We start from the raw sequence: 22845 nt of genomic DNA, 5'->3' as shown, positions 1-22845 counted from the left end.
AATGAGGAAATACATTTCAGTGGCTTGATGGGTCAGAATTAACTAAAATTTCATTAATTTCTGGTGGGTCCGTTTAGAAACTCAGACGTCCGTCCAAAGTCTCTCATCCTACTTTGCTTCACTAGGCCAGTCTGTCTACTTAGCTGATCCAATGAGGTAAAATGCTAAAGGGTAATCTAAACACATGGACCATTATTAAAGGAAAAATGAAGGAGATGTGGTAAATGGAGAAATGTCACAAGCAGAGATTATACCCTAAGTCACTGAGGGTAAACTACGGCCCGCAGGCCAGTGTTTTAAGCCAGCCCATGAGCTCTCACTGGGGAACAAGGTCGGGAGCCATACCATGCAGCTCAGCCCCTCTCCGGTGCTCGGGCCGGCTTGGCCCTGCTCCAGCGCTCCGGCCAGAGCGCTGGGTCAGGGGCCAGACCACGCGGTTTGGCCCCACTCCAGCAAGGATGCTGGGTTGGGGGCCACACCATGCGGCTCGGCCCCGCTCTGGTGCTCCAGTAGGGGTGCAGGGTCAGGGCTGCACCACACAGTTCCTGGAAGCCGCGGCATGGCCCTGCTCTGGCTCCTACATGCTCCAATGGCCTCCTCCAGTGCTCCAGTGAGAGCTGCAGGGATGGTGCCTGCAGACGGGGAGGCGTGCAGAGCCACTTGGCCGCGCCTCCATGTAGGAGCTGGAGAGGGGACATGCCATTGCTTCCGGGAGCCACTTGAGGTAAGCACCGCTCGATTCCTGCACCCCTGAGCCTCTCTCCAACTCCCTGCCCCAGCCCTGATCCCCTTGGTCCCAGCCCAGAGCACCCCCCTACACCCCAAACTCCTCATCTCCAGCCCCACCCCAGAGCCTGCACCCCAAACAGAGCCCTCACTCCCTCCCGCACCCCAACCCCAATTTTGTGAGCATTCATGACCCACCACACAATTTCTATTCCCCAATGTGGCCCTTGGGCCAAAAAGTTTGCCCACCCCTGCCCTAAGTGCAGTCAGACTAAGAGCCAAACATGAACAATTTGTCATTCATTGCAGCTGACTGTTACCTCCGCTTAACAAGGACAGAGAGAATGTTCTGCATTCATATTTGCAACGAAACAGTTTTGCACACGAAACAGCTGCAAACTGTATGAGCGTTGGGGTTTTTTAACTGTCAGTAGAGCTCTTCGTTTACTTCAGTCCACACGGGAAATCTGCAAGAAGTATTTCCACCAAAGAGAAACTAAGGGCCCCATTTTGTTCCCTGATCTAGCCCTGATAATGGACTCGACAGACTACTGGTGACCAAGCAAGAGGGTAGGGGTGATGTTGCATAGCACTGGTTGATCACTTACAATGTTTCTGTGTTTCGTGCAAGTGAGGCACAACTACTTCTAGTCTATATCTCAAATGCATTGATGCTTCCTGCTGCGAAGCTGCATAAACGGTTGTCAAAGAAGATGAAATTCCTAGCAAGGAGACTCACAAACACACAAATCTTATTCACAATAAGGAGCTTTGAGAGCAGACTAAAAGAAGGCGTTAGTGGAGCTGTGATTCTGCAAACCTGATTATCCCAGTGTGTTTCATGTCCTATCTCCATCCCTGCAAAGATCACACAGGGATGAGATGGGAAAATCAGGGCATCTGTGTGTGTCTGGAAAAGTATCTTTTGGGTGAATGATGAACAGACTGAGTGTCCAAAGCTGCACACCTTTTGCACTGGGAACCATTCCAGTTACACTTCACCCCCAGTATTCATGATTCCTAGCATGGGAACAATACATCCCTTGCAAAAACACAGCAAATTAAAGTGCTCTTTGGCTTCCATAAAATTAGAATTTCTTAATTAAAACGGATAACAGGAAATTACAGGGATGTCAGAAAACAAGGTCCCAGACAGTCTGTCTCAGTCATCTCCCTTATGTTAGAAAAGTACAAGACAGTGAAACAGGTGATCTTTGTAATGTCCACCGAAGATCTCCTCCATGTTCCTGATCTGAATCTCTGGACAACTTCAATAAAGAACAGACTGCAAAGATTCCGGGTTGGGGTTTGCGCATGTTGAAACAGGTCCTTTGAGAAAGGCTTAGTCAGTTCTATTTGGACCTTTAGCCAGGTTAAAATGATTGAATAAAGCTTCCTTTTTCTTAACACCGAGTCTTATTGTATTAACACAGGGGTCTCACTTGACTCCAACGAAAGATGTTGCTGCCTTTCTTTTTGAATGTATTACCCTACTGGGGGGAATGGTTAACAGTCCCTAACAATGATGCCCAACCATTATATTCAACCCAGTGTCCCTCACAAAACAGGTGGGGAGCATGAACTTCATAAGGCTAAAGCATACATGAATAGTTTTCTCACTCCATGCAGGGAACTGGCATCCCAAGCAATTTCAGTCATACAGAGAATTAGTGCATCTCGAAGGAGGAAGACTTCATGCATTAAGAAATGTTTGTTTCCTTCCTAGACATGGCCAATGTGCAGCAGACACTGCCAGGTAAAGCAAACCTTGTACTGTCCTCTGTCATCATGGTGACTGGGTAGAGAATCATTGGCCAATACCTGTACCTCCATTTTTAAATTGGCAAGTTTGATTAGCTTAAAAAAAAAAGTTAGATCTCAAAAGCTGCTCTTCCTCCTGTTCTCCCCATCACCTCAGTCCCAGTGGAGGAAGATGTAAGTTCTCTATATACATCTGGTTTACAGAGCTGTTAAATTCACTTCTGTTGCTTTCTTTCTCCCAGGCTGGTGTTTCTTGAGTCTTCTTGACATCAAAACCCCAATGAGTACAGAACCCACCAGAACTCCACCTACTGCTGCCAAAATCACAGCCCAGTAAGGTACCGATGGGTCACCTGCTCCCAGTACTGGAGCTGTATTTTGCAATCCACTGTTTCTGGATGTGAAAAGAAATGGATTCTCCTACAAAGGAAGGAGAGAGGATTTTACTGGCCACAAAACACTTCTGAGCAGCATTCAGTCTATATGTCACCCATCCCCTATTGAGACGGGACAGTCCTTATTTCTTTAGCAATAAAAATTGACCATTTCTACATTCTGTCTGTTGTGAAAGCTCCCCTCCCTGAACAGATTTATATTCCCCCCGCCCCCAAGTGTTCCTTTTTATACATTTCAGATCACTGCAGCTTTGGCATTGCTTCTGAACCCATTTATTGTAGATAACCAAATGCAAAAAAATAAAACTGGTTGAAATGAGAGGTTCTCACTGGGGCAATGATGCAGTTTTTCACTAAATCCCAATGAGCAGACCTTCCTGAAAACCTGTTTTTGTCAGAAAACCAGAGATGTTTTTGTGCTTATTTAAACCCCTCCCCCCGCAAAATGCAATCTTTAATATGCTTGAATTATATTGCTGGCAAGAAGGAAAGGGAAAACAAAAGGGCCACATGGGTGAGGCTATAGTGTGGTGTTTACTTACTGAGGTTGGACACTTGAGTTTGAATCTGTCATGGGAGAAGTTATTGTAGCTCTGCTTTTGACCAACTGGCTCCAGCTGAGGGAGAGAAGAGGGATAGCAAACCTAAAAGTGATGTTTTCCTCCAAAACTCTCCTGATTTTGGTGGGTTATACTGTTCTATCAAATCACACACTCCTTTGCACCCTCAAGGGGTTCTAGAATATGATGGGTCACAGGACAATTTTTCTGCCATTTTTCAAGTCCGGGACCAAAAGAATTAACTACTGTCCTATCTGTGGCAGATGTTAGTTACCTTATTCAATGCACTACTGGAAGGTGCTCAGATACCAAGGGGATAGTAGTGGTATAGAATAGATCAATCTCTGCAGCCCTTACTCAGAGAAGGAATTCACTGGGAATTTTGTTTACGTAATGACTGCAGGCTTTGGTCCATAAAGAGAGGCAGAACTTTCTCTTGCAGCAGTTTCTGGAGAGAATAAAAACCAGCGCAGGGTGAATGTGCCACTCCCTTAAACCACCTAGTATTGCATCTATTGACCTCAAGTGATGAGAGAGGCGGGAGGGAAGAAAGTGCCAATTGCATGCTAGAGAGACATAACATCATTATAGCCCCAGAGAGGAGACAGGGAAAGGGACTCCAGTAATAAGATTCAGATATGTTAATACTGGGAGTGCTTCCTGGCTCTATGGTATTGTGAAAAAGTAAAAGTAGAAACTGAAGGCAAGATGAGAGAGGTGAGCCAAGGAACATGTGAGGTGCAGGAGATAGTGCCTTATGTGTTGATGACAACAGCAGAGGAGAAAGCTACATGGACAAAAACCCCGCAGAGATGATGTGAAGCGAACCAATGAATTCAAAGATTTGCTGACTATCATGGAATTCTGCTGCCTGGTAAAGGCCAGCATCACACAGGAGTCTAAACCCTCTGGCTTGCCTACTGGTGCATGCTTTGGAGCATAGGTTATTTTTTCTGTGCCTTGGGGGAGGGCAGCAAGCATCCCGAGGGGAGTTCCCTGTAACCTACATGGTGGGTGTTCTGTCTGCGGTCCCCTGGCTATCTGTACACCTGGTACTTCCTGTGCCAGGGTGGGAAAGAATCTGGCATGGAGTCAAGAACAAGGGCTGATCACGTGTGGAGATTTTCAGCAAGCAGATCCATATCACATTTGTCACTCAGTGTGAAATTGGAGCTCCAGCCTGCTAACCTGGGGCCTGATAGCACCCCCAAGGCCCAGCCTATGTTACAGGTGTGCTCTGGGTGGGAGAGGCACAATTCCCATTGAGTTCCTCAGCATGCAGAGAGAGTGCACATGCTGAACAAACCCTCTGGATAGCAGCCTGCTCTCTGCCATGCCACTGGCCATCTCAGTGTGCTTGTGGAGGTGAGGTGAGCGAGGTTGTAGACCTGATAGATCAATGATTGGCAATGGCATGGTAACTTCTACATTAGTGAGACACAGTCAAATCAGTACCATTAGCAGTGAAAAGTTAGTTATTGTCTCACCCCTTACATATAGTATATTAACTTTGCTATATTTTGCAAATAGAAAAAAAGGACAGATAATAAAGCGGTAGATTGAATGCTCCTGACATTTTCCCACTTGTTTTGGCCCTTCTTTAGCTGGAGAAAGACACCAATGTCAGGAAGCAGAATGATTTCCCTGTGGGACTTGATCTAGTGCACTGCCACAGCCAGCAACTTCAGCCACTTGGAGAAAAAACTATGTTGTGTCTTCCAAAAACCGTTCCAAGGGCATCCTAATATTTGAGGATAAGGCCAGTCTTCTTGTACACTGTGGGATGGCAGCTACATTTGGGACCATTTGCTTGCTTTATTATGTACTGCCTGAACCTGTTTGTGCACGATTTGTCACATGGTGATAAAATCAATTAGAACACACTAGCTATGGCGCAATATTATCTAGTAAACTATAACCATCAAAGTTTTACTCTTTCCAGCTCTGTGTACTATTAAGTTATTGAGTGATGTAGATTAAAGCACAGCTGGCATGCAATTTAAGAAAAGGAGTTAATGTGTAAGGTGTAATAGATTATGATGAGATCTGTCTGCTTCTTATATAGCCCTCATCCCCATCGGACTTTTCCATAAGGGTTACCCTTGTCCCCCTTCCTTCATGACCTTCTATCAGCTGTCAGCCGGCCCTTCTAAGATGTTACTCTATATGAGTAACAGGCAGGTGCAGGAGAGAGGCAACAGCTGCTTATTGTTGTTTCAACGTCAATACCATGTTTTCCATTTCTAAAGTAGTTCCAAAGTTCATTTTCCTGATGGAAACACTGAAGAGAGCATAGTCTGTTTGTGTTCTCATAAACTAGTACTCAACTATTTTTAAACCCAACCCAGACCTACATTTTCTCCCTCCCCCATGTCTTCAGTTGATCGGTTTAGTTTAGTTTTTCATTATCCCATAATCCTCTGGGGCTGGAGACTATAGGGGTTGAGTTTTATTTACGCAGGCCAATTATATAACGAACATGTTCACAGTAACTAAGAGCCTGATTTATAAACCAAAATGCAGCCACCTACTATTCACACAGGATTTGTCCTGTCCATATGATTAACAGTACCAGCTCCCCAGCTGATGTAAACAAGTATAGCTCATTGAGTTCACTGGAGGCCATATAAGTACATATGGACAGTACATACGGTTCAAAAGTGGCTTTAGCCACAGATTTGTAAAACAAAGTTCCAAATGAAAGGATACATTCTGCCTTCACTGACACACCCAAAGTATCTGTGTATCCATTGAAGACTACCAGCATCACCAAAGCTATTTCTACTAACTAGTTTCCTTTCGTTGGCAGTGTACAAGCCAAGGTTGAATTGAACTAACCTGTCAGCTCTAGGACTGACCTCTCCATAACAGAATTGAGGTACTTTATTTAATCAGGAGAGAGAATAAAAAGAAAAATATACAACCCCCTCCAAAATGGTTACAAATATCTGTCAAAGTCAGATTCAGGACTCACATAATTTGTCAGACCACTCTGTTTATTAGCAAAGCGCTTTGCCAATGCACCCAGATGTGAGCCCCTCTCTGAGGCTAAAGATAACTTATTTATACAGCTAAGCCAAAGCCAATTTAACATAAGAGACAAAAGGAAGCAAAAACTGACAAATATACATACATATCTTATTTGCATACTAATGTTCACCAATCTCCTAGCTCAGAAGGAGCTTTAAGTTAATTAAAAAAAGAAAAGGAGTACTTGTGGCACCTTAGAGACTAACCAATTTATTTGAGCATGAGCTTTCGTGAGCTACAGCTCACTTCATCGGATGCATACCGTATGTATGTATGTATTCCACGGTATGCATCCAATGAAGTGAGCTGTAGCTCACGAAAGCTCATGCTCAAATAAATTCGTTAGTCTCTAAGGTGCCACAAGTACTCCTTTTCTTTTTGCAAATACAGACTAACACGGCTGTTACTCTGAAACCTAAGTTAATTAGTTTGAGGACCCATTGTCTCACGCGCCTTAATGTTTCTCTTCCTGACAACTATATTTCAACAAACCCTTCAAGTAGCATTTCTTTAATGAATTATAATTTCAATATAATTCATTCTACTTTCACAAATCCCAAAGCTGTATAAAGTCTTATAGTCTGGGGATGGGCACTGGGAAATAGTCCTAGGACTATGGCTCCTACATCTCCCTGTGAAGGAGGAGCAGTCCCCTGTACATTTCCCCTGCAACCACAGGGACTGGGACCGAGTTTAGCCCTTGCACAGAGCAGGAGAGACAGAACACAAGGGATGCGGAGGGCTTCTTGTGCCTGCCCCATCCCTGCATACTCACACATGGGGCTAGAGACAATCTGGCCATTTATGTGTATTGAGGAGAACTCTCATTTGGCCAGCAGCGTGCTGAGCTCTTTCAGGGAACAAGACAGGGCTGCTGAGCAAAGCAGAACAGAAAAACAATACTCTCTTACAAGAATCACACACAGCCACTCCGTACACAGACACGCACTGGAGTGCAGGGACAAGGGGTTACAAGAACACCACTAATATTAAACAACAAAGGGCTAGATCCTCAGCTGGCATAAATCAACAAAGCTCTGTTGATATCAGGGGAACTGATTCACAGTAGCTGAGGATCTAGCCCCCAGATCAGTTTTTTTAAAAAAGAGTAAGAGCTCATTGTCCCCCGTGGAAGGGTTTGTTCTAATTTGTGTAGGAGATGAGTAGCAGCCTTAACAGAATGAGAAACCCTGGTAGTGTGGAGTAAAGGGCAATCATGTCTGGGTAATGAATAAGGGGCAGTGGGAACTTACGAATGCCCCTAAAGAGGGGTTTTCCACATTGCAGCAAACATCCAGAATCAATTTATTACTTTCAATGCTAGAGGATCCTGCACAGTTACTTATTATGTAACCCAAGTCTAACTTCATTTTAGAATGGCCTAGATTCATCCCTGATTTATCCCAGCTTCTGCAGGCATAAACAAGGGTGCAGGACCCCTGCAGGCATAAAGTCTTCTCGGGGGTATGTGGGGGTGGAACAAAGTGTCCGCAGCTTTCTTCACAGCCCAGGGCCCCTGGGGAACAGCCCTGCCCCAAACCTTCTGGGCAACGGGGAATGCGCTGGCTCGTTCAGCACATTCCTTCTGCAGTGTCTGCTGATGGGACTCCCGCAGAATTCTAAACCTGCCATTCCCCCAGCAAAACTAGGCTGATGGAGGGTAGAAGAATAAATATCTCCTGCGCGTCCCCTAGGGGTGAATGCCCCTGCAGTGCAGGGAAGTAAAATCCGAACTTCCAAAGTAGTAGCTGTCATGACTAGCAGGATAGCAGCAGTATCTAGGATGCTGGGGCATAAGCTCTGCAATGTGAGGTGGAACACGTTCTTATTATTACAGAAAGCAGGACTCCGGCTGCTGGGGAGCTAAAGAGGTTTTGTACAGATTCATTAGGAAATCCCATTCTCTGAAAGAAGGGAATACCCATTAAAGAGAAACAGAATCTTAGCAGATATACAGAACCAAATGTTTACCAATGTTGCTTTAATGAACCTTGGTTGCCCAATTGGGAAGACGTTTTCCTGCGGGGCATATTAACAGGACTATAAGGATTTCTCATTTTCCTCTGGAAGAAAGAAGAAGGATCATCTGCTAGGATGAGGTTGCGTTATCTCAGGCAATTGCCAAGGATTGCAGGCCAAGAAAGGCAGAAAAGAGTCCTGGTCATTAACGAAGTTAAACACTTATTGATCTATCCAATTATACCTCATTTATCCTCGTTGTATCTGAGCATTTTCTCACATGCACCTTCTGGGCTTCTCTGTAAAATATATATATATGGATCTGTTCTACGACCTCTTACCATATTATTCCAGAGCGCTATGGCCATCTCAGCATGGCCTCTCTCAGTTAAATGAAAGCAATCCATGGAAAAGAAACTCAGGTCTGGCTTCTCATTCTGCAATTCAAAAAAATGTAATAATTCACCCCAGCGCCAAAGGATCCTTTCCACCTGGTAAATGAGACTGTTATTTCAGCCTCATTGGGCTCCTTTCTTCCTGCAGTTGGGGGCAAACACACATCTTGATTCCACCTCCAGGGGGCCACAGTCCACATGATTAGTCCATATAAAGCAGAACCTACAATTTCAACCAATCAAAAGGCAGTGCTTGTTTGCGTAACATCCATAGATATTTAAAGCCAGAAGGGCTCATCATGATAACTGACCCGAGCGGTTCCTCAGACTTTGAGACCCAGCATATCACACTTAAAAGCCAGAAATACTTGGCAAACCAATTTAGTCATTCTAATCAGTGTGGAGATAATGCATTCTTATTCTGATGCTGTAAACCAACCTAAGTAGCATCTCATCGCAGCTCATGGATTGCATCTCAGGAACCAAAGATCTAGTTTGATCTCCTGCATAACACAGTCCATGGACTTTCATCCAGTAATTTCTGCATAAAACCCAAGAACTTGTGGTTGAACTAACTATCTAACTATCGAGGAGATCATAGGGGCACCAATCACTGCAGTATCGACCCAAATGCTGAATCTCATTCAAGTTCGAAAGATTGCAACTATTTATTATTGTTTGTTGAATTCTTGAAGCTCGGCTTCAGTTTCTTAAACCTTTCAGGCAAATTTGGGCTGCTTTTCAAGTGAACACCCAAGACTGTGGATCGATACAGTGGAAGCACAAAGGTTTTATGGGGCAAGCTTGCCCTACTACTGCCAACATGGTAGCTATTCTTTGGTCTCCAGATGTCAATATTGCACCTTTCAGTAGAACCTAAGATCACTTCTTAAAATGTGCTGGAGTTCTTTGGGGATAAGGCAAAAGGGTAGATATTATGCAAAACTGGTTGGTTTGTGCCGAGTTTCACGCTGAGTTTTTGCATTCCTAACTACCACTGCATGCAAGATACAAGGTTAAAGAATGGAAAGAGAGCTGGTCGATGGCTTTTTAGAGAGGCGTCAATCAGTGCATTCCCAGCTCACATATTTCCTGAAGTCACTTGATGTCTCCAGCAGATTCACAAGCAATACACTCTTTCCTACTTTCATCTTTTCATTATTATATTTCTGCAGTGCCCATAATATGCTAGAGTCTGTGCAAACATAAAAGAAGACATGGTCCCTGCCCCACAGATATTACAGTCCAAAATAAATCTTCACGTTGGCCTCAAAAAAGGTAGGTAATGAAACAGGACTCACGCTGTCTAGGGGGATGATGGTATTTCGGAAAAAAGGCTGCACCACAACAGTAAAATCCTCACGCTGTGCATAGCGACCGCTGTTAGCCGTCAGCATGCTTTTGATCTATGTGGGTTTGCAAGATGCAAAACAAAAAGGTCATTTACAAGATTTATCTCCCCCATCAAACAAGGGTTATAAAATATGAGCCTTTCACCTCTCTAGATCATTAGTATAAATCCAGCCTAGATAGCAAAGAAAACTATTGAACATGTGGAGAGACTTTCATAGAAGGAGAATGTGAATAGATTAAATGTGCAAAGATAAATGATTCTGAAGTGGATAAAAAGAAATTTTATGTCTATTAATAAACACAATGCATAAATTAACTTGTGCAACTTAGCGTTAAATGACATCAGTCATCTGCGTTGGGGCTGAAAGGCCGGGGCCCGTCTTGCCTCTGCCCCCTCCACCCGGACTCCCACCCCACGCTCTGCGAGGGGAGGACGGAAAGGGCTGGGGCCGGGGGGTCGGCCTGCAAAAGTTGGGGATTGGTCCTGCTTGGAGTAGGGGGTTGGACTAGGTGACCTCCTGAGGTCCCTTCCAACCCTGATATTCTAGGATTCTAAAAAAGGGTTAGGGCCAACATTTTCAAAAGTGACTAGTAAGTCTGAGTGCCTCAACTCACACAACTGACACATCTAAAGAGACCTGGTTCTCAAAGGGTCGATGCTCAGTTGTTATTTTTTTTTAAATCAGGTCCCATAACGGTGTCAATTTTGGCACCCAAAAATTGGGGCACCCAAAATTAGTAGTCACTTATGAAAATTTTGGCCATAGATGCTTATATGGAAAGTGAGAATATCCATTATTATGTTAGATAGGACAGTAGTTTATGGTTATAAATCCTGATGCTTCCAGTCACAGATCAACTGTATCTTCCCCCTCTCCTGAGGTTAGGGAGAATTTTCCCTTATGGGTGGATTATTTAATAATCGTCCGGTACAGGGATTCATTCATCTTCCTCAGAAGCATCTGATACTGTTCACTCTTGGAGACATGATACTGAACTAGTTGGAGCCTGGGTCTGATCTGATATGGTAATTCCTATTTTCATAATAATGACTGACAATTCTTCTCATCTAATAGCTATTGGGTGGCCTGTGTGAAATCTGACTAGATCTTAGTTAAGTTAATACTGGACAAATGAACATAACCCAAAATAAACACCACTACATTGGCAATAATTAGCCCTTGTTTGGCAGTCCAAACAAAAGAGCCAAAGTCTAAATAGGCCAGTTCTTTCCCCCATTGAAATACAATGGTAGGGAAGCATGAGGAGACTTGCATCACCACTGCCCAGACAGTAGCTGGGTCTTCAGTCTACACATACATCAAAATGGGGTCTTTCGCCATCACCAACCACATCTGAAAATATGCTACAGTTCTATGTGGAAGATGAGACACATGACAAAAAGGGGAGATGTGGCGGGGCAGGGCAGAGATGAACAATTAAGGAAATAGAATCCAGGTGATACCTGAAAATCTCTGTTAATTATTTTCATTTCTTGTAGTTCAGGAGAGCTTTCCTGGGGGGTTAAGAAACATGGGCAAACAGTCCTTGAAAGAAAAAAAAAAACAAAATCAACACCAACCCTAGACAGCCTGTGTATTCATTAATAACATGGTGTAGTTCCAAGAAGCTCAAGATGGCTTAAATTATTAAATGCAGAAATTAAATCACTAGACTAGTTTCAAGGTAGATAGAAGAGCTTTGGACACCCACAACTTCCACTTGCAGTCAACAGGAGTTGCAGGTGCTCAACTCTTTTGAAAATCAGATCCAAACTGTTTAACATGACATAGCAGTAGCAGACAACATGTGTTAGACTTTAAAAATCTACAAATACGTGTTAAAGCAGCATTTCATAGATTCATAGAGTTTAAGGTGAGAAGGGACCATTAGATCATCTAATCTGACCTCCTGTATATCACAGGCCAGTAAATTTCACCAAGTTATCCCTGTATTGAACCCAGTAACTTGTGTTTGACTAAAACACACCTTCCAGAAAAGCACCCAGTCTTGATTTGATGACGTCAAGTAATGAAGAATATACCACTTACCTTGGGGTTTTTTCCCCTGAAGTCAATCACCCTCACTGTTAATTTGTGCCGAATTCCTAATCTGAATCTGTCTGGCTTCAGCTTCCAGCCATTGGTCCTTGTTATGCCTTTCTCCATATGATTAAAGAGCATCTCAGTCCCAGGTATTTTCTCCCCGTGAAGTTACTTATACTTCTATATTTGATACACATATATCAAGTCACCTCTCAATCTTTTTTGATAAACTCTTTTTGATTTGAAAGCCAGTTCCTTATTTACTTGCCTGCAAAGAACTGAGTGCAGGGTTTTGCACTACAATTGCTGGTCCTACCAGCAGGGTAAGGAATGAAGCTGAGTGTGGATTCAGGCATTGGGGATTCCACTGACTGTTGTAGGACCCTGATCTGGAATTGGGGCAGGTGCAAAAGGGCTTTGAAGTTTAGCAATATGAAAATTATACTGTGTTTGTGGCATGTTGCCCAGCTTCATTGAGTACCGGGGAGAGAGGTGGTGATGTTTGGCTGATGTTCACTAGAGTGCAGAAGCTTTTTAACAGTGAGGTAGGTTTCTGTAAGCCTAGACTTACTTTAGCCTTTAGTGTTCCCATGCTGACTAGTTCAGTGATCTTGAGTCAACAAGATAAAGTGTTTGTGCTTTGCTGGATTGAGGATCTAGTTTCTGCCAAAATAAAATGTTATATAGAGATGGATCAGAGCCAGAACTCCAGTTCCAAATGTTCCTGGATGTTGATGATGTTCAGATCCAGTTTCATCTTCTCTGGCTTCAGCCCAAAGCTAACTTTATAGTTGAATAAACAGGAATCCGGTAACTGCGATGCTGCCCTCATTTAAGTGCGTGCTACTTTTGTTGAAGTCAATGGGAGAGGGAAGAATTGGACTCAATATCATCATTATGATGTATAGTATCTGTAGTATTATCATTCCCAGGTTCAATAAAATCCAACAAGGTAGAGGCTTTTAAGCCCTGTATGGTTGCCTTACTAATACCAGTGATATTGATTATGCCTAAAAATAGCATCCAGTAGAAATAGATATTTGATTTGCGCACTTACGTCCCTGGAACGACACACCTCGAAGTTTCCTTTTCTATCTGACGCAGTCCAGCGATCTCCATTATCTCCACCAGGTTGACAAAGGCTCGAGGGAGCTGCAGAGTTCAAAAAAATCAGGCGTGTTAATGCACAAAGCACAATACAGTTACATAATAAGGCAGGGAGGCTACTTGTAGGAAAGAGTGAGTACAGGCTGCACTGAGAGAGATTAGTAACATACAAGGGCAGTGTAGAGGAGTGAGGAAGATGTACAGTGGATATGAATCAACAAATTCACTGGCTGCCACTGCAGCCTAACTCACTGGAGCATTTCTGTTGCTCTACAGTAAATAGAGGCTTGCCCACTTTGTTTAGCAGTCAGAATGGTACGTAGGGCTGTGCTGTATGTGCTGAATCTATGTAAGGCTCAGTCTTGACTTGCAGCACTCCTGCCCTGTGCCACGACATGGTTTTGCCAGGGATCTCCAACCTGACCAGCAACACCACCTCCTGTGCTAATCCTGAACTATCATTGAGTGGATACCACCAGCTGTGCCAGATTTTTGATGTGAATAAATCTCTCTTGGGGGCTTGATGGAGAAAACCATTTAAACATAATTTGTAAGTTAAGTTGGAGTCAGCCCAGAGAAGAAATGCTTGGTGCACTGACCTGCATTTCAACCAAGGTCCCACACACCTCTGTGCCCTAGGCATAGTAGGATTAAAACCATCTCTCTTCACCTGCCTGGCCAGTGCTGGTGTTGAGGGACAAAGCAACAAACCAGATCCTGCTCTCTGTTACATCATTGTAAATTAGGAGTCACTCTGCTGAAGTCCAAGAAATTACACCCATGTAAAAGGATCACAATCTGGCCCTATATATGGTTCATTGATGTTGTTAACCCTTTGACTGTGGTATTCAGAATTTGTCTGTGTGACTTGCCCACGCAGCATTCTGCATCATTACTAGCAATAGGCATTCCAGTCCAGACCCTCTGACTCTGAAGCATTAAGCCCAGGGCAGAGTCAGAAGGGAAAGTTTCTTCCTCATGTTGATGATGGAGAATATGGATAGTGTCCCATGATTAGCTGCAGCAACTTGACTCCACCCTCATGGCTTAGCCAAAATATTAAGTAGCTAATTTAGTGTGTTTTCTTGGACTAAAAAAACCCAGGAATGGTACAGATGGGCCATATGGTCACCTCTTGCTCTTTGTAGCAGAGATCAGGTGCCATTGTGTTACAGTCGGTTCCGATGCTATCTATTAGACACTGCAATATTATGTGTGGGTACGTGTGTGAGAATATGGGGTTATAGGTTCATATGTAGTGGAGTGTGTAGGGATCAGTGTGCAGAGGTCTGTGAATGTATTATATGCTTGTGTATGAGTGCCTTGCCTTTAAGTCAAAATATTCTTCAGGGAACGTATATACTCACAAACAAACAATTATGTATCTTTCTTCAGTTCTTGGATGGTCCCATGACCATAGTAGCTGAGCACTTCACAGTCTTTAAAGTATCCTCACTACTCCCCCCTCCACTATGAGGCAGGGCCGTGCTATTATCCCCTTTTTACAGATGGGAAACTGAGGCATGAGACTAGGTGACTTGCCCGAGTTCACACAGGAAGTCTGGGATGGAGTAAGAAATTGAACACATCTCTCCCAAGTCCTAGGCTAGTGCCCTAACCACTGACCTCTTCTTCTGTCCTCTCATGGTTATTTTCACAATCACAAGGGCTAGAAATGCAATTTAAAAAAAACCCAAACCCTAAAAGAATGGTTTAGATTCTGGAGCAAAATGCCAAGGCGAAGAGTAGGCAAGAGAAGGATTCTGTAGAAGTCCTGTGGTTGCATGATTGCATCATGTATAGGGCCCATAATTTTACTGTTCAGCTTCTGCAGTGTTAGTGTAGCCTTTTCCCTCCCTCCCCTCACTGAAATGTGAAAATCAAGAACAGCCAGTTCTTCCTCTGCTCCTGTGCTTTCTCTCTGGAGAGGTGAGGGAGGCACTATCTGACATATACAGGGAAGTCTGATTCCTCAGGAAACATCTCCTAAATTCAACTGAGCTAGGTAGTCCACGATCTGATGACATTTTTGCTCATTCTCTTTTTTTATTTTCTTTCCCCAGCTCATGCCAGTCACATGTGGGAATTACTCCTGGTACCAAAAGGAGCCCTATGCTGTAGTTTTCCCCAAAGCAGCAGCCCACCACTTTACTGCCCATTAGCTAGCAAGGTCATTGGACTATTAGTCAGTGTTCACCTTGCTACTCTAGCTATCTGGAGAAAGGCCTTGAATGAAACATAATCAGAGATACTCTGTCAGAGGTGAGAAATATCTGAGTGTGATTGCCAAGAATTCAGCCTGCTAGAGTATCTTAAAACCTTACCTCCCGGTGTAGAATATCAAGAGCGTCCTGAAGGTGTTTTACGTAATTTTCTACTGAATAGGTCTCCTGTATAAAAGGAAAATTAGATCAGTCATTTTTCCAGTGTGCAAGAAACTATAGCTGGAAAAAAAAAAACCAATGGGTCCATTCTATGACCTCTAGTCCCTAGCAAAGACTGCAAGAGGTTAGATTCTATACTATTGACCAAATGCTCCTTTTTATCTCCAATAGCAGAGGCCTGTATTTTTTGAGCAGATAGCTACTGAGTTCTGTTCCTATTGTGACACATGTGCAGCTTGTCTAGTAATTGTGGCATTTCCATGTGACAAGATTGACCCCTTAATCCAAATTCAATCTTGTTTTATAACTATTCTTGTCAGCGTTCTTTTAAGGTGCATTTTTACTCTGAAGAATGAATGAATAAATCATGTTTAATGTGTTTCACTGACTGCAGATCAAGTTTGCTCCATTTACAAAAGGATTTGTTTTCCTAACTGCCCGCCCTGGAAATTAAAACTGGGATCTCAGAATCAAGCTGGGTTCTTTCCTCCAGTACATAATCTCCAGTAATAAATGTTTCTGCAAGCCAAATTAGGTACTGAGTGATACCTATGCAACCCCACTTTGCACGTGGAGTTGTAAGGGTGTTATTGGACACATGGTGCTAGATTGAGGCCTCACTGAAAGTCAATGGAAAGACTTCAATTTATATCAGTGAGTGTTGGTTCAGGCCGATAGTTTGTCCTACAGAACCTTTACTACTGGGGATGATATGTGAGAAGGAAAGAACCCAGGCTGACTCTCAGATCAGCATGGTAAGCTTGTATGGCTGGTAGTTAGGAAAAGACATTTCTACTTGTAACATGATCATATTTGCTCTGGAGCAGGGGTGGGCAAACTACGGCTCACAAACCATTTTAAGCCGGCCCACACGGCTAGGACCCGCTCTGGCATTCCGGCCGGGGTGCTGGATCGGGGGCCGCACCACACAGCTCCTAGAAGCTGTGTCATGGCCCTGCTCCGGCTCCTACGCACTCCAGTGGGAGCTGCAGAGGGGTTCCCGCGGATGGGGCAGCCTGCAGAGCTGCCTGGCCGCGCCTCCATGTAGCAGCTGGAGAAGGGACATGCCCCTGCTTTCGGGAGCTGCTTGAGGTAAGCGCTGCTCGGAGCATGCACCCCCTGAGCCTCTCCCCATGCCCCAACCCCCTGCCCCAGCCCTGATCCCCCTTCTGCTCTCCAAACCCCTCGATCCCAGCCTAGAGCACCCTCCTGTACCCCATACCCCAAACCTCTCATCCCCAGCCCCACCCCAGAGCCCACACCCCCAGCTGGAACCTGCACCCTTTCCTGCACCCCTGCCCCAGCCCTGATCCCCCTCCCACCCTCTGAACCCCTCGGTCCCAGCCCAGAGCACCCTCTTACACCCCAAACGCCTCATCCCCAGCCCCACCCCAGAGCCCACACCCGCAACCCCAATTTTGTGAGCATCCATGGCCTGCCATACAATTTCTATTTCCCAATGTGGCCCTTGGGCCAAAAGTTTGTCCACCCCTGCTCTGGTGCCATTGTAGGGTTGCCAATTTTGGTTGGATGTATTCCTGGAGGTTTCATCACATGGCATAATCTTTAATTTAAGATTAATCTTTAATTCCTGGAGACTCCAAGACAATCCTGGAGGGTTGGCAAGTATAACTAAGACAGACCAGAAACATGGAATCCCCCTATGGCATTTTTATGGCGTCGCTTTCCGGAACACAATGGCATTTCAATGTCCCAGTAAGAATACACATGTGGCCTTTCACATTCGGATTGTTTCTTCTATTTAGATTGCAATCTCCTCAAGGCAGGGACTGTCTCTTCTTCTCCTGCACTGTACGGTGCTGGATAGATCTTTAGCTCTTAAATAATGACTACTACCAATGAAGCCCTGGTCTGGAGCGCCAATCTCCCACTGTAAAAACAGCACACTCATTTCAGATAAGGGAGATATTAAATGAACACAAGTTCCTACTGCTTTTTAGAGGTACAAGGGCATTGACTGTCTGACAAAGGGGAAATGAACGGACTGCTCACCTTGTTCATCCGCCAAGCACCCAGAACTATGTGCCCAGTTTCTAAACACATACCCTGTCCAAGCAGTATTGACACAGGTCATTGGCTCCAATGAAGAGAGTGATCAGTTTCCAGTCCTCCTTGAAGTTAATTTTCTAGTGACACATAAAAAAGAATAGAGTGCAATGTTCTAACAGCTCGAAATTGCTTAGGGACGCGGAGGCAACATTTACAAATACAGTTAAATGGGGTATATATCAAGAGTGTCAAAACAATGAAAATGAGCCACTCGGAATTAACAATGGGAAAAGTGAAGTCAGGAAACTGTGTGTGTGTGTGTGTGTGTGTGTCTCCGAGGGAAAATGTGGTGGGTGCAATACATCTTGGCTTTTGTTATGAAATTCCCAACAGAAAGGGGAATTAGCAGCTGCCTGGTAGGTTGTCAGGGTAGCTGCTGTACAAAGTTCTGTTTACTGGGAGTCAGAGACCACAGTTCTAAATGGATTTTGGCAGCAGGGGTCGGGATGGGGAGATCTACCAGTTAGTGCCAAATGCTGGGTGCAGTGTAGCAGTAAGCAGGGGAGGGAAAAAGGATTAGACGATGATGCACTAAAGCTGCTTCAGTGGAACATGAGTCACTGGAAATCCCTGCCAGCTGAGTGAGTACTACCAGGAATGCCGAAAAGGAGAGAGGCAAGCTCTGTGGGGATAGACATTTGGATTAAAACAGAAGAGTCCAGGAGGCTGGTGACTTTACTGGGCTCATAAGGGCAGCTGCTAAATCCACGTCACCACCAGCCAACAATAGGGGCTGCTGAGAGCTGGAACTCAGTGGAAAACGTTCTGTAACATGTAGTACAAAGAAAGGAATGGAAGGCATCTATTTTTAGAGCAGAGAGTTTACATAACTAACGGCTGTGAATCTATCCCACAAATAGAGGAAGGGCCTGGGAATCACCGAAGGGCTAAATTCTCATCTCATTCCCGCCCCTTTGCCCTCCAGTGGGGTGCCAGGCAGGACAAAGTCCTGCCCCCTGTTTTTAAAGGGGTGAATGATTGGAAACACACCCTGCTAAATCTGAGAACAATTTAGTCTTTTGCTCAAATGCCAGTTTTTCCACTCAGCTCTTCTCAGAGAGGAAGACACCCTGATGAAAAATTAATAATGCAGAATAACAGACAGTAACGTTGGCCCAAGGCATCTGTGCGGCTACACAGGGACACATGCTTTGGAGAGCCCTGCCTTTTCAATACTCTGACCCACCATCCAGCAGGAGCCAGGGAGCACTGGGCACTCCCATTCTCTCATGGTGATCTTCCTGGACCAACAAGTCTCTTCCCAGCACCCAGCATCCCACGTAGGCCCCACCAACAGGTGTCTCCTGTCTTTCACACACCCCAGAAAGAGCAGCACTTATGACTTTAATAAAAGCCAGGGAGCCCTTCAATCCCCTTCCCAGCTCCCATTGGACCAGGAACAGTAGCCACTCTGGAACGAGCAGCTGGCCACCTCATGCCTCCAGAAAACCTGTGACATCCTCAGGATTCCCCCTCCCCCAACACATTGCACAGTATTGTGTCACTCAGCTGGCCAGGACCATAGCTTCAGGTGGCCTGACCTACTGGCTAGGCTACAGCCATCCCCTCACCAGCACAGCATACCAGCATCGCCAAGCTCCTCGGGGCAGGGACTCCAGGGGTGAGGGGCAGTTCCTCTACACCAGACACGTGGCTCACTGCTTCTGCCTGTTTTAATTCACAGGTTTTTGACTCCACATCCTCACCAGGCCACCTGCTTTCATCTTTGCCCCTGCTCTTAACTCTCTCCTCCCCATTCCAGTCCCCTGGCCACCATTCATACTAGTATCCCAGTCCCTTCCCTTTTCTCCAACCTACCTGTGTACCCTCCCATCTTCCTTGCTCCAACTTTTGAATGGCTCAGAACCATTAAGTTAGGCCATTGCTCACCTCTGTAACTCTGGGTCCTGTACCCATCTCTCTCCTATTCTTTGTTACACTCATTTGTTGCACCTTGTCTTAAATGACATTTTTAGTTCTACAGGGCAGGGACTGCATCTTCCTATGTGGTTGTTCAGCAGCTGGTGCAATGGGAACCCAGGCCCGATCAGGGTTAATATAGAGAACGGAGTAACAATTTCCTGGCTGCCGTGATCCACCCACTGCACACACACCTTGACACCAGTGAGAAATGCCTTTATCCTTTCTCCAGCTGTGAAACCCGCCTCTCCCCACCACCCAAACATGTTACACAGGTTATAGAAGCTATGCACTTACTGAGCTGCCTCTCATTAGCTCCACCAGTTCACGCGCCTGGGTTGACATACTGCTATGGAGACAGGAAAGAAGAGCATTCAGATCCTTGTTCTGAAATGATGAGCAGAATGAACACAACTTGGGAAGGCTTCGATTTCTCCTCCTGGCCCCATTTTATGGAACTTCAGGACCACCAGGGCCACGCAGGGAAAGTGATGGCGTACATGAGAGAACAATTATAGAATAATCTGAGCTGCAAGGGCTCCAGCCATGAGCGACTGAGATGAGTTATTCTTCTTGAAGGACTGGCGCAAATGGATTGTGTTTGGAAGAAAACATTCAATTCCCAAACCTGCTCTTGGAGACAAGGTATTTCACATCCATGCGAGCTTTGCTGGCTAACTTGCTTTCAAGTAAATGGAGTGCTGGTGAAAGGCACTGGATCGACAGTCCTGGAGACTGAAGTCCTCTGTGTAGCCATAGATTGTGTGCAATGGCAATAGAGGCTGCCTGCACATTTTACCTATCAGTGGCTCTGAAGGAGTCATTCTCCAGGGTTAGGGGAGTTCAGTCTCCATAGCTCATTCAATCCTCTGCTGCTCTGCTGGTGCTGCTAGCCAGGATAGCTTTTAATGCTGATAATGGGCTCCTATTCATTAGGCACTGGGCTGTGACATTCCATCTCGTTACCCAGAAGTCATCCAACAGCTGGGACATGGCAGTGGCTTTCGGGTCTTTACCGCCCTGGTCTGACACTGAGCCAGTGACCTACATGTAAAAGACTTATGGGAAAATTCACTGTGGGAATAAGGAGTGTCTTGTGGTTAAAGCACCGGTATTGGACTCGGAAGATATGGGATAGGAAGTTCTAGTCAAAAGATGACATCTCTCCCATGTAGAAAAAGTCATAAACAAACACACACTCCTCAAATATTCAGAAGAAAGAATATTATACCATAGAGATTTATGTACAGTATAGATAGGATCAGCCTTTAAAGTTTGATAATTAGTATTAACTCAAGAGTGACCACAGGCTTGGGATGCTGCCAGTCCACCAGCTCCACATCCCACTATCTCCCTGACTAGGGTGTGATTATGCTTACTTTGCTTTGGCTCCTCCCACGGCTGAGTTGAACCCGGCTGTTTCCTTTTCAGTGCCAGTGGAGAAGCCGAAGAGTTCTGAATTAAACTTTTTCAAAATATCTTAAAGACAGGAGAAGACATGCTGGTTATCCTTTGCACTGCGAGCAAGGATCAGCATCCCCTCCTACAGAACCCACATGCCAGTCTTGTGGTTGAGGCATGGGGCTAAAAGTCAAGACATGTTCACTGAGACTTTGGGCACTTAACCTATCTGTGCCTCGGTTTCTCCATATACACATTGGAGGTAATGACACCTATCTCACAAAGGTGAAACAATACTTTAATTAATGTTTGTAGAATTGATTCAGATCCTCAGCTGGAAGGTATTATATATGCAAATTATTATTATTGTTACTGTGTCTATAATGCAGTAGGTGGAGTTCAAAGCCTCTTTGTAGTTAGCAGTACATTTACAATACTTCACACAGTATAAACAGACTCCAATTTTTCTTTAAAACTGAGTGATGCCCATGGCACATGGATATAAGATAATGATTGAAATAAAATCCTACACACTCTCAGGCATTGTCAGACTGTTCCAGAGCATGGATCGCATATTAATAGAAGAACTGTCATGGACCAAGCTCCCTCCAATTCATGGTCACAAGGACCACTTCCCCTCCCTTTTGTAATCTCCATGGCAACTACAACAATTGCGTACATAGAATAATACTAGTGCTAGGTAAATATTTAAATTATTATTAGCTTCTTTTAGACCAGTTTAGGAGCTGGAAATAAGGATGAGCCATCATCATGTGACCAGCACTCCATGGACCATCAATTGCTCTGTAGTGCATCAGTAGCCCACAGCTCCTGCAAGGTTTCCACTTTGTCACTGGAGGCAACAGATAGAAATAAAGGAAGAGCATCTGCTTTGGATTTGTGTCATGTCAGTCATTTCCTCCTATAATCTGTCCCTCACCTGTTCAGCAGAGCTGATGTTACAGCCCCATCCAGAACCGTCAAACGGAGGAACTGACTCAAACTTTTAGCAGAGGAGTTCTCCCCAATGTTGACCTGGGGTATGAATAAATTCCTCAGATCCACAACAGATGTGCATCCTGTGTCCTGTCTAAGGAAGGTGGGAAGCCAGCACAAACTTTCCAGCATTTGCCTGGCCCAGTCTTGGAGCAAAGAGTGCCTTTCCCCTTCCCAACTTTGGGGATTTTCAAAATACTCACTGGGTAAAGTCGTGTGAGCCTCCAGAGTTCCATCACCTCCAATGCTACGGAGCGGTGGGAGGAAAGAACAGAATCAAACAGTCAGCGGGGTTAATACTGTAAGCACATACCATCCGTTGTCTGGTCACCATAAGTTGCTGCTGTATCAGCTCAGGGAGAAAAAAAAAAAGAAAAGCCTCAACCAGGAATAAGGGGATAAACCACAGGTCAAGTGTGAATTCAGGGAAAGTATTGAAAGGGAGATTTCAGATCAAGTCAAACAGGGCTGCAGCTGAGGCAGTGCACACAGCCTTAGGCCATGTCTAAATGGGCAGCGCTGCATCTGCACCGCTGTACTGACGCAGCTGCGCCATTGCAGTGTGTCTGGTGAAGACGCTCTATGCCAACGGGAGAGCGCTCTCCCGCTGGCATAAAAAACCCACCTCTGAACAGCAGAAGCTATGTCGGTGGGAGAAGCTCTCCTGCCAACACAGCGCTGTGCATATGAGCACGTATGTCAGTGTAACTTATGTCAATCGTGGGGGTGGTTTATTCACACCC

General features: G+C 44.9%; 1 protein-coding gene across 1 annotated transcript in view; it reads right to left on the bottom strand.

The window, feature by feature from the left end:
• Window positions 1-988: 988 nt before the first annotated feature.
• PLB1 (phospholipase B1) overlaps window positions 989-22845 on the bottom strand; it is a 117849-nt gene continuing 95992 nt past the window's right edge. The window contains exons 48-58 of the mRNA XM_084623038.1: window positions 22306-22349; window positions 21085-21184; window positions 20003-20054; window positions 17782-17862; window positions 15656-15721; window positions 13282-13376; window positions 11645-11726; window positions 10128-10232; window positions 8773-8868; window positions 3425-3499; window positions 989-2907 (exon numbers count right to left, since the gene is read on the bottom strand). Of these exons, the coding sequence (XP_084479164.1) occupies window positions 2686-2907; window positions 3425-3499; window positions 8773-8868; window positions 10128-10232; window positions 11645-11726; window positions 13282-13376; window positions 15656-15721; window positions 17782-17862; window positions 20003-20054; window positions 21085-21184; window positions 22306-22349 (1018 nt within the window). The 3' untranslated portion in view covers window positions 989-2685. The remainder of the gene's footprint in view (window positions 2908-3424; window positions 3500-8772; window positions 8869-10127; window positions 10233-11644; window positions 11727-13281; window positions 13377-15655; window positions 15722-17781; window positions 17863-20002; window positions 20055-21084; window positions 21185-22305; window positions 22350-22845) is intronic.

This window comes from Lepidochelys olivacea, assembly GCF_965140295.1.
Source record: "Lepidochelys olivacea isolate rLepOli2 genome assembly, chromosome: 3".
Taxonomy (NCBI): Eukaryota; Metazoa; Chordata; order Testudines; family Cheloniidae; genus Lepidochelys; species Lepidochelys olivacea.
Note: the sequence above shows the minus strand (reverse complement) of the source record. Positions and strands in the feature narration are given on the sequence as shown.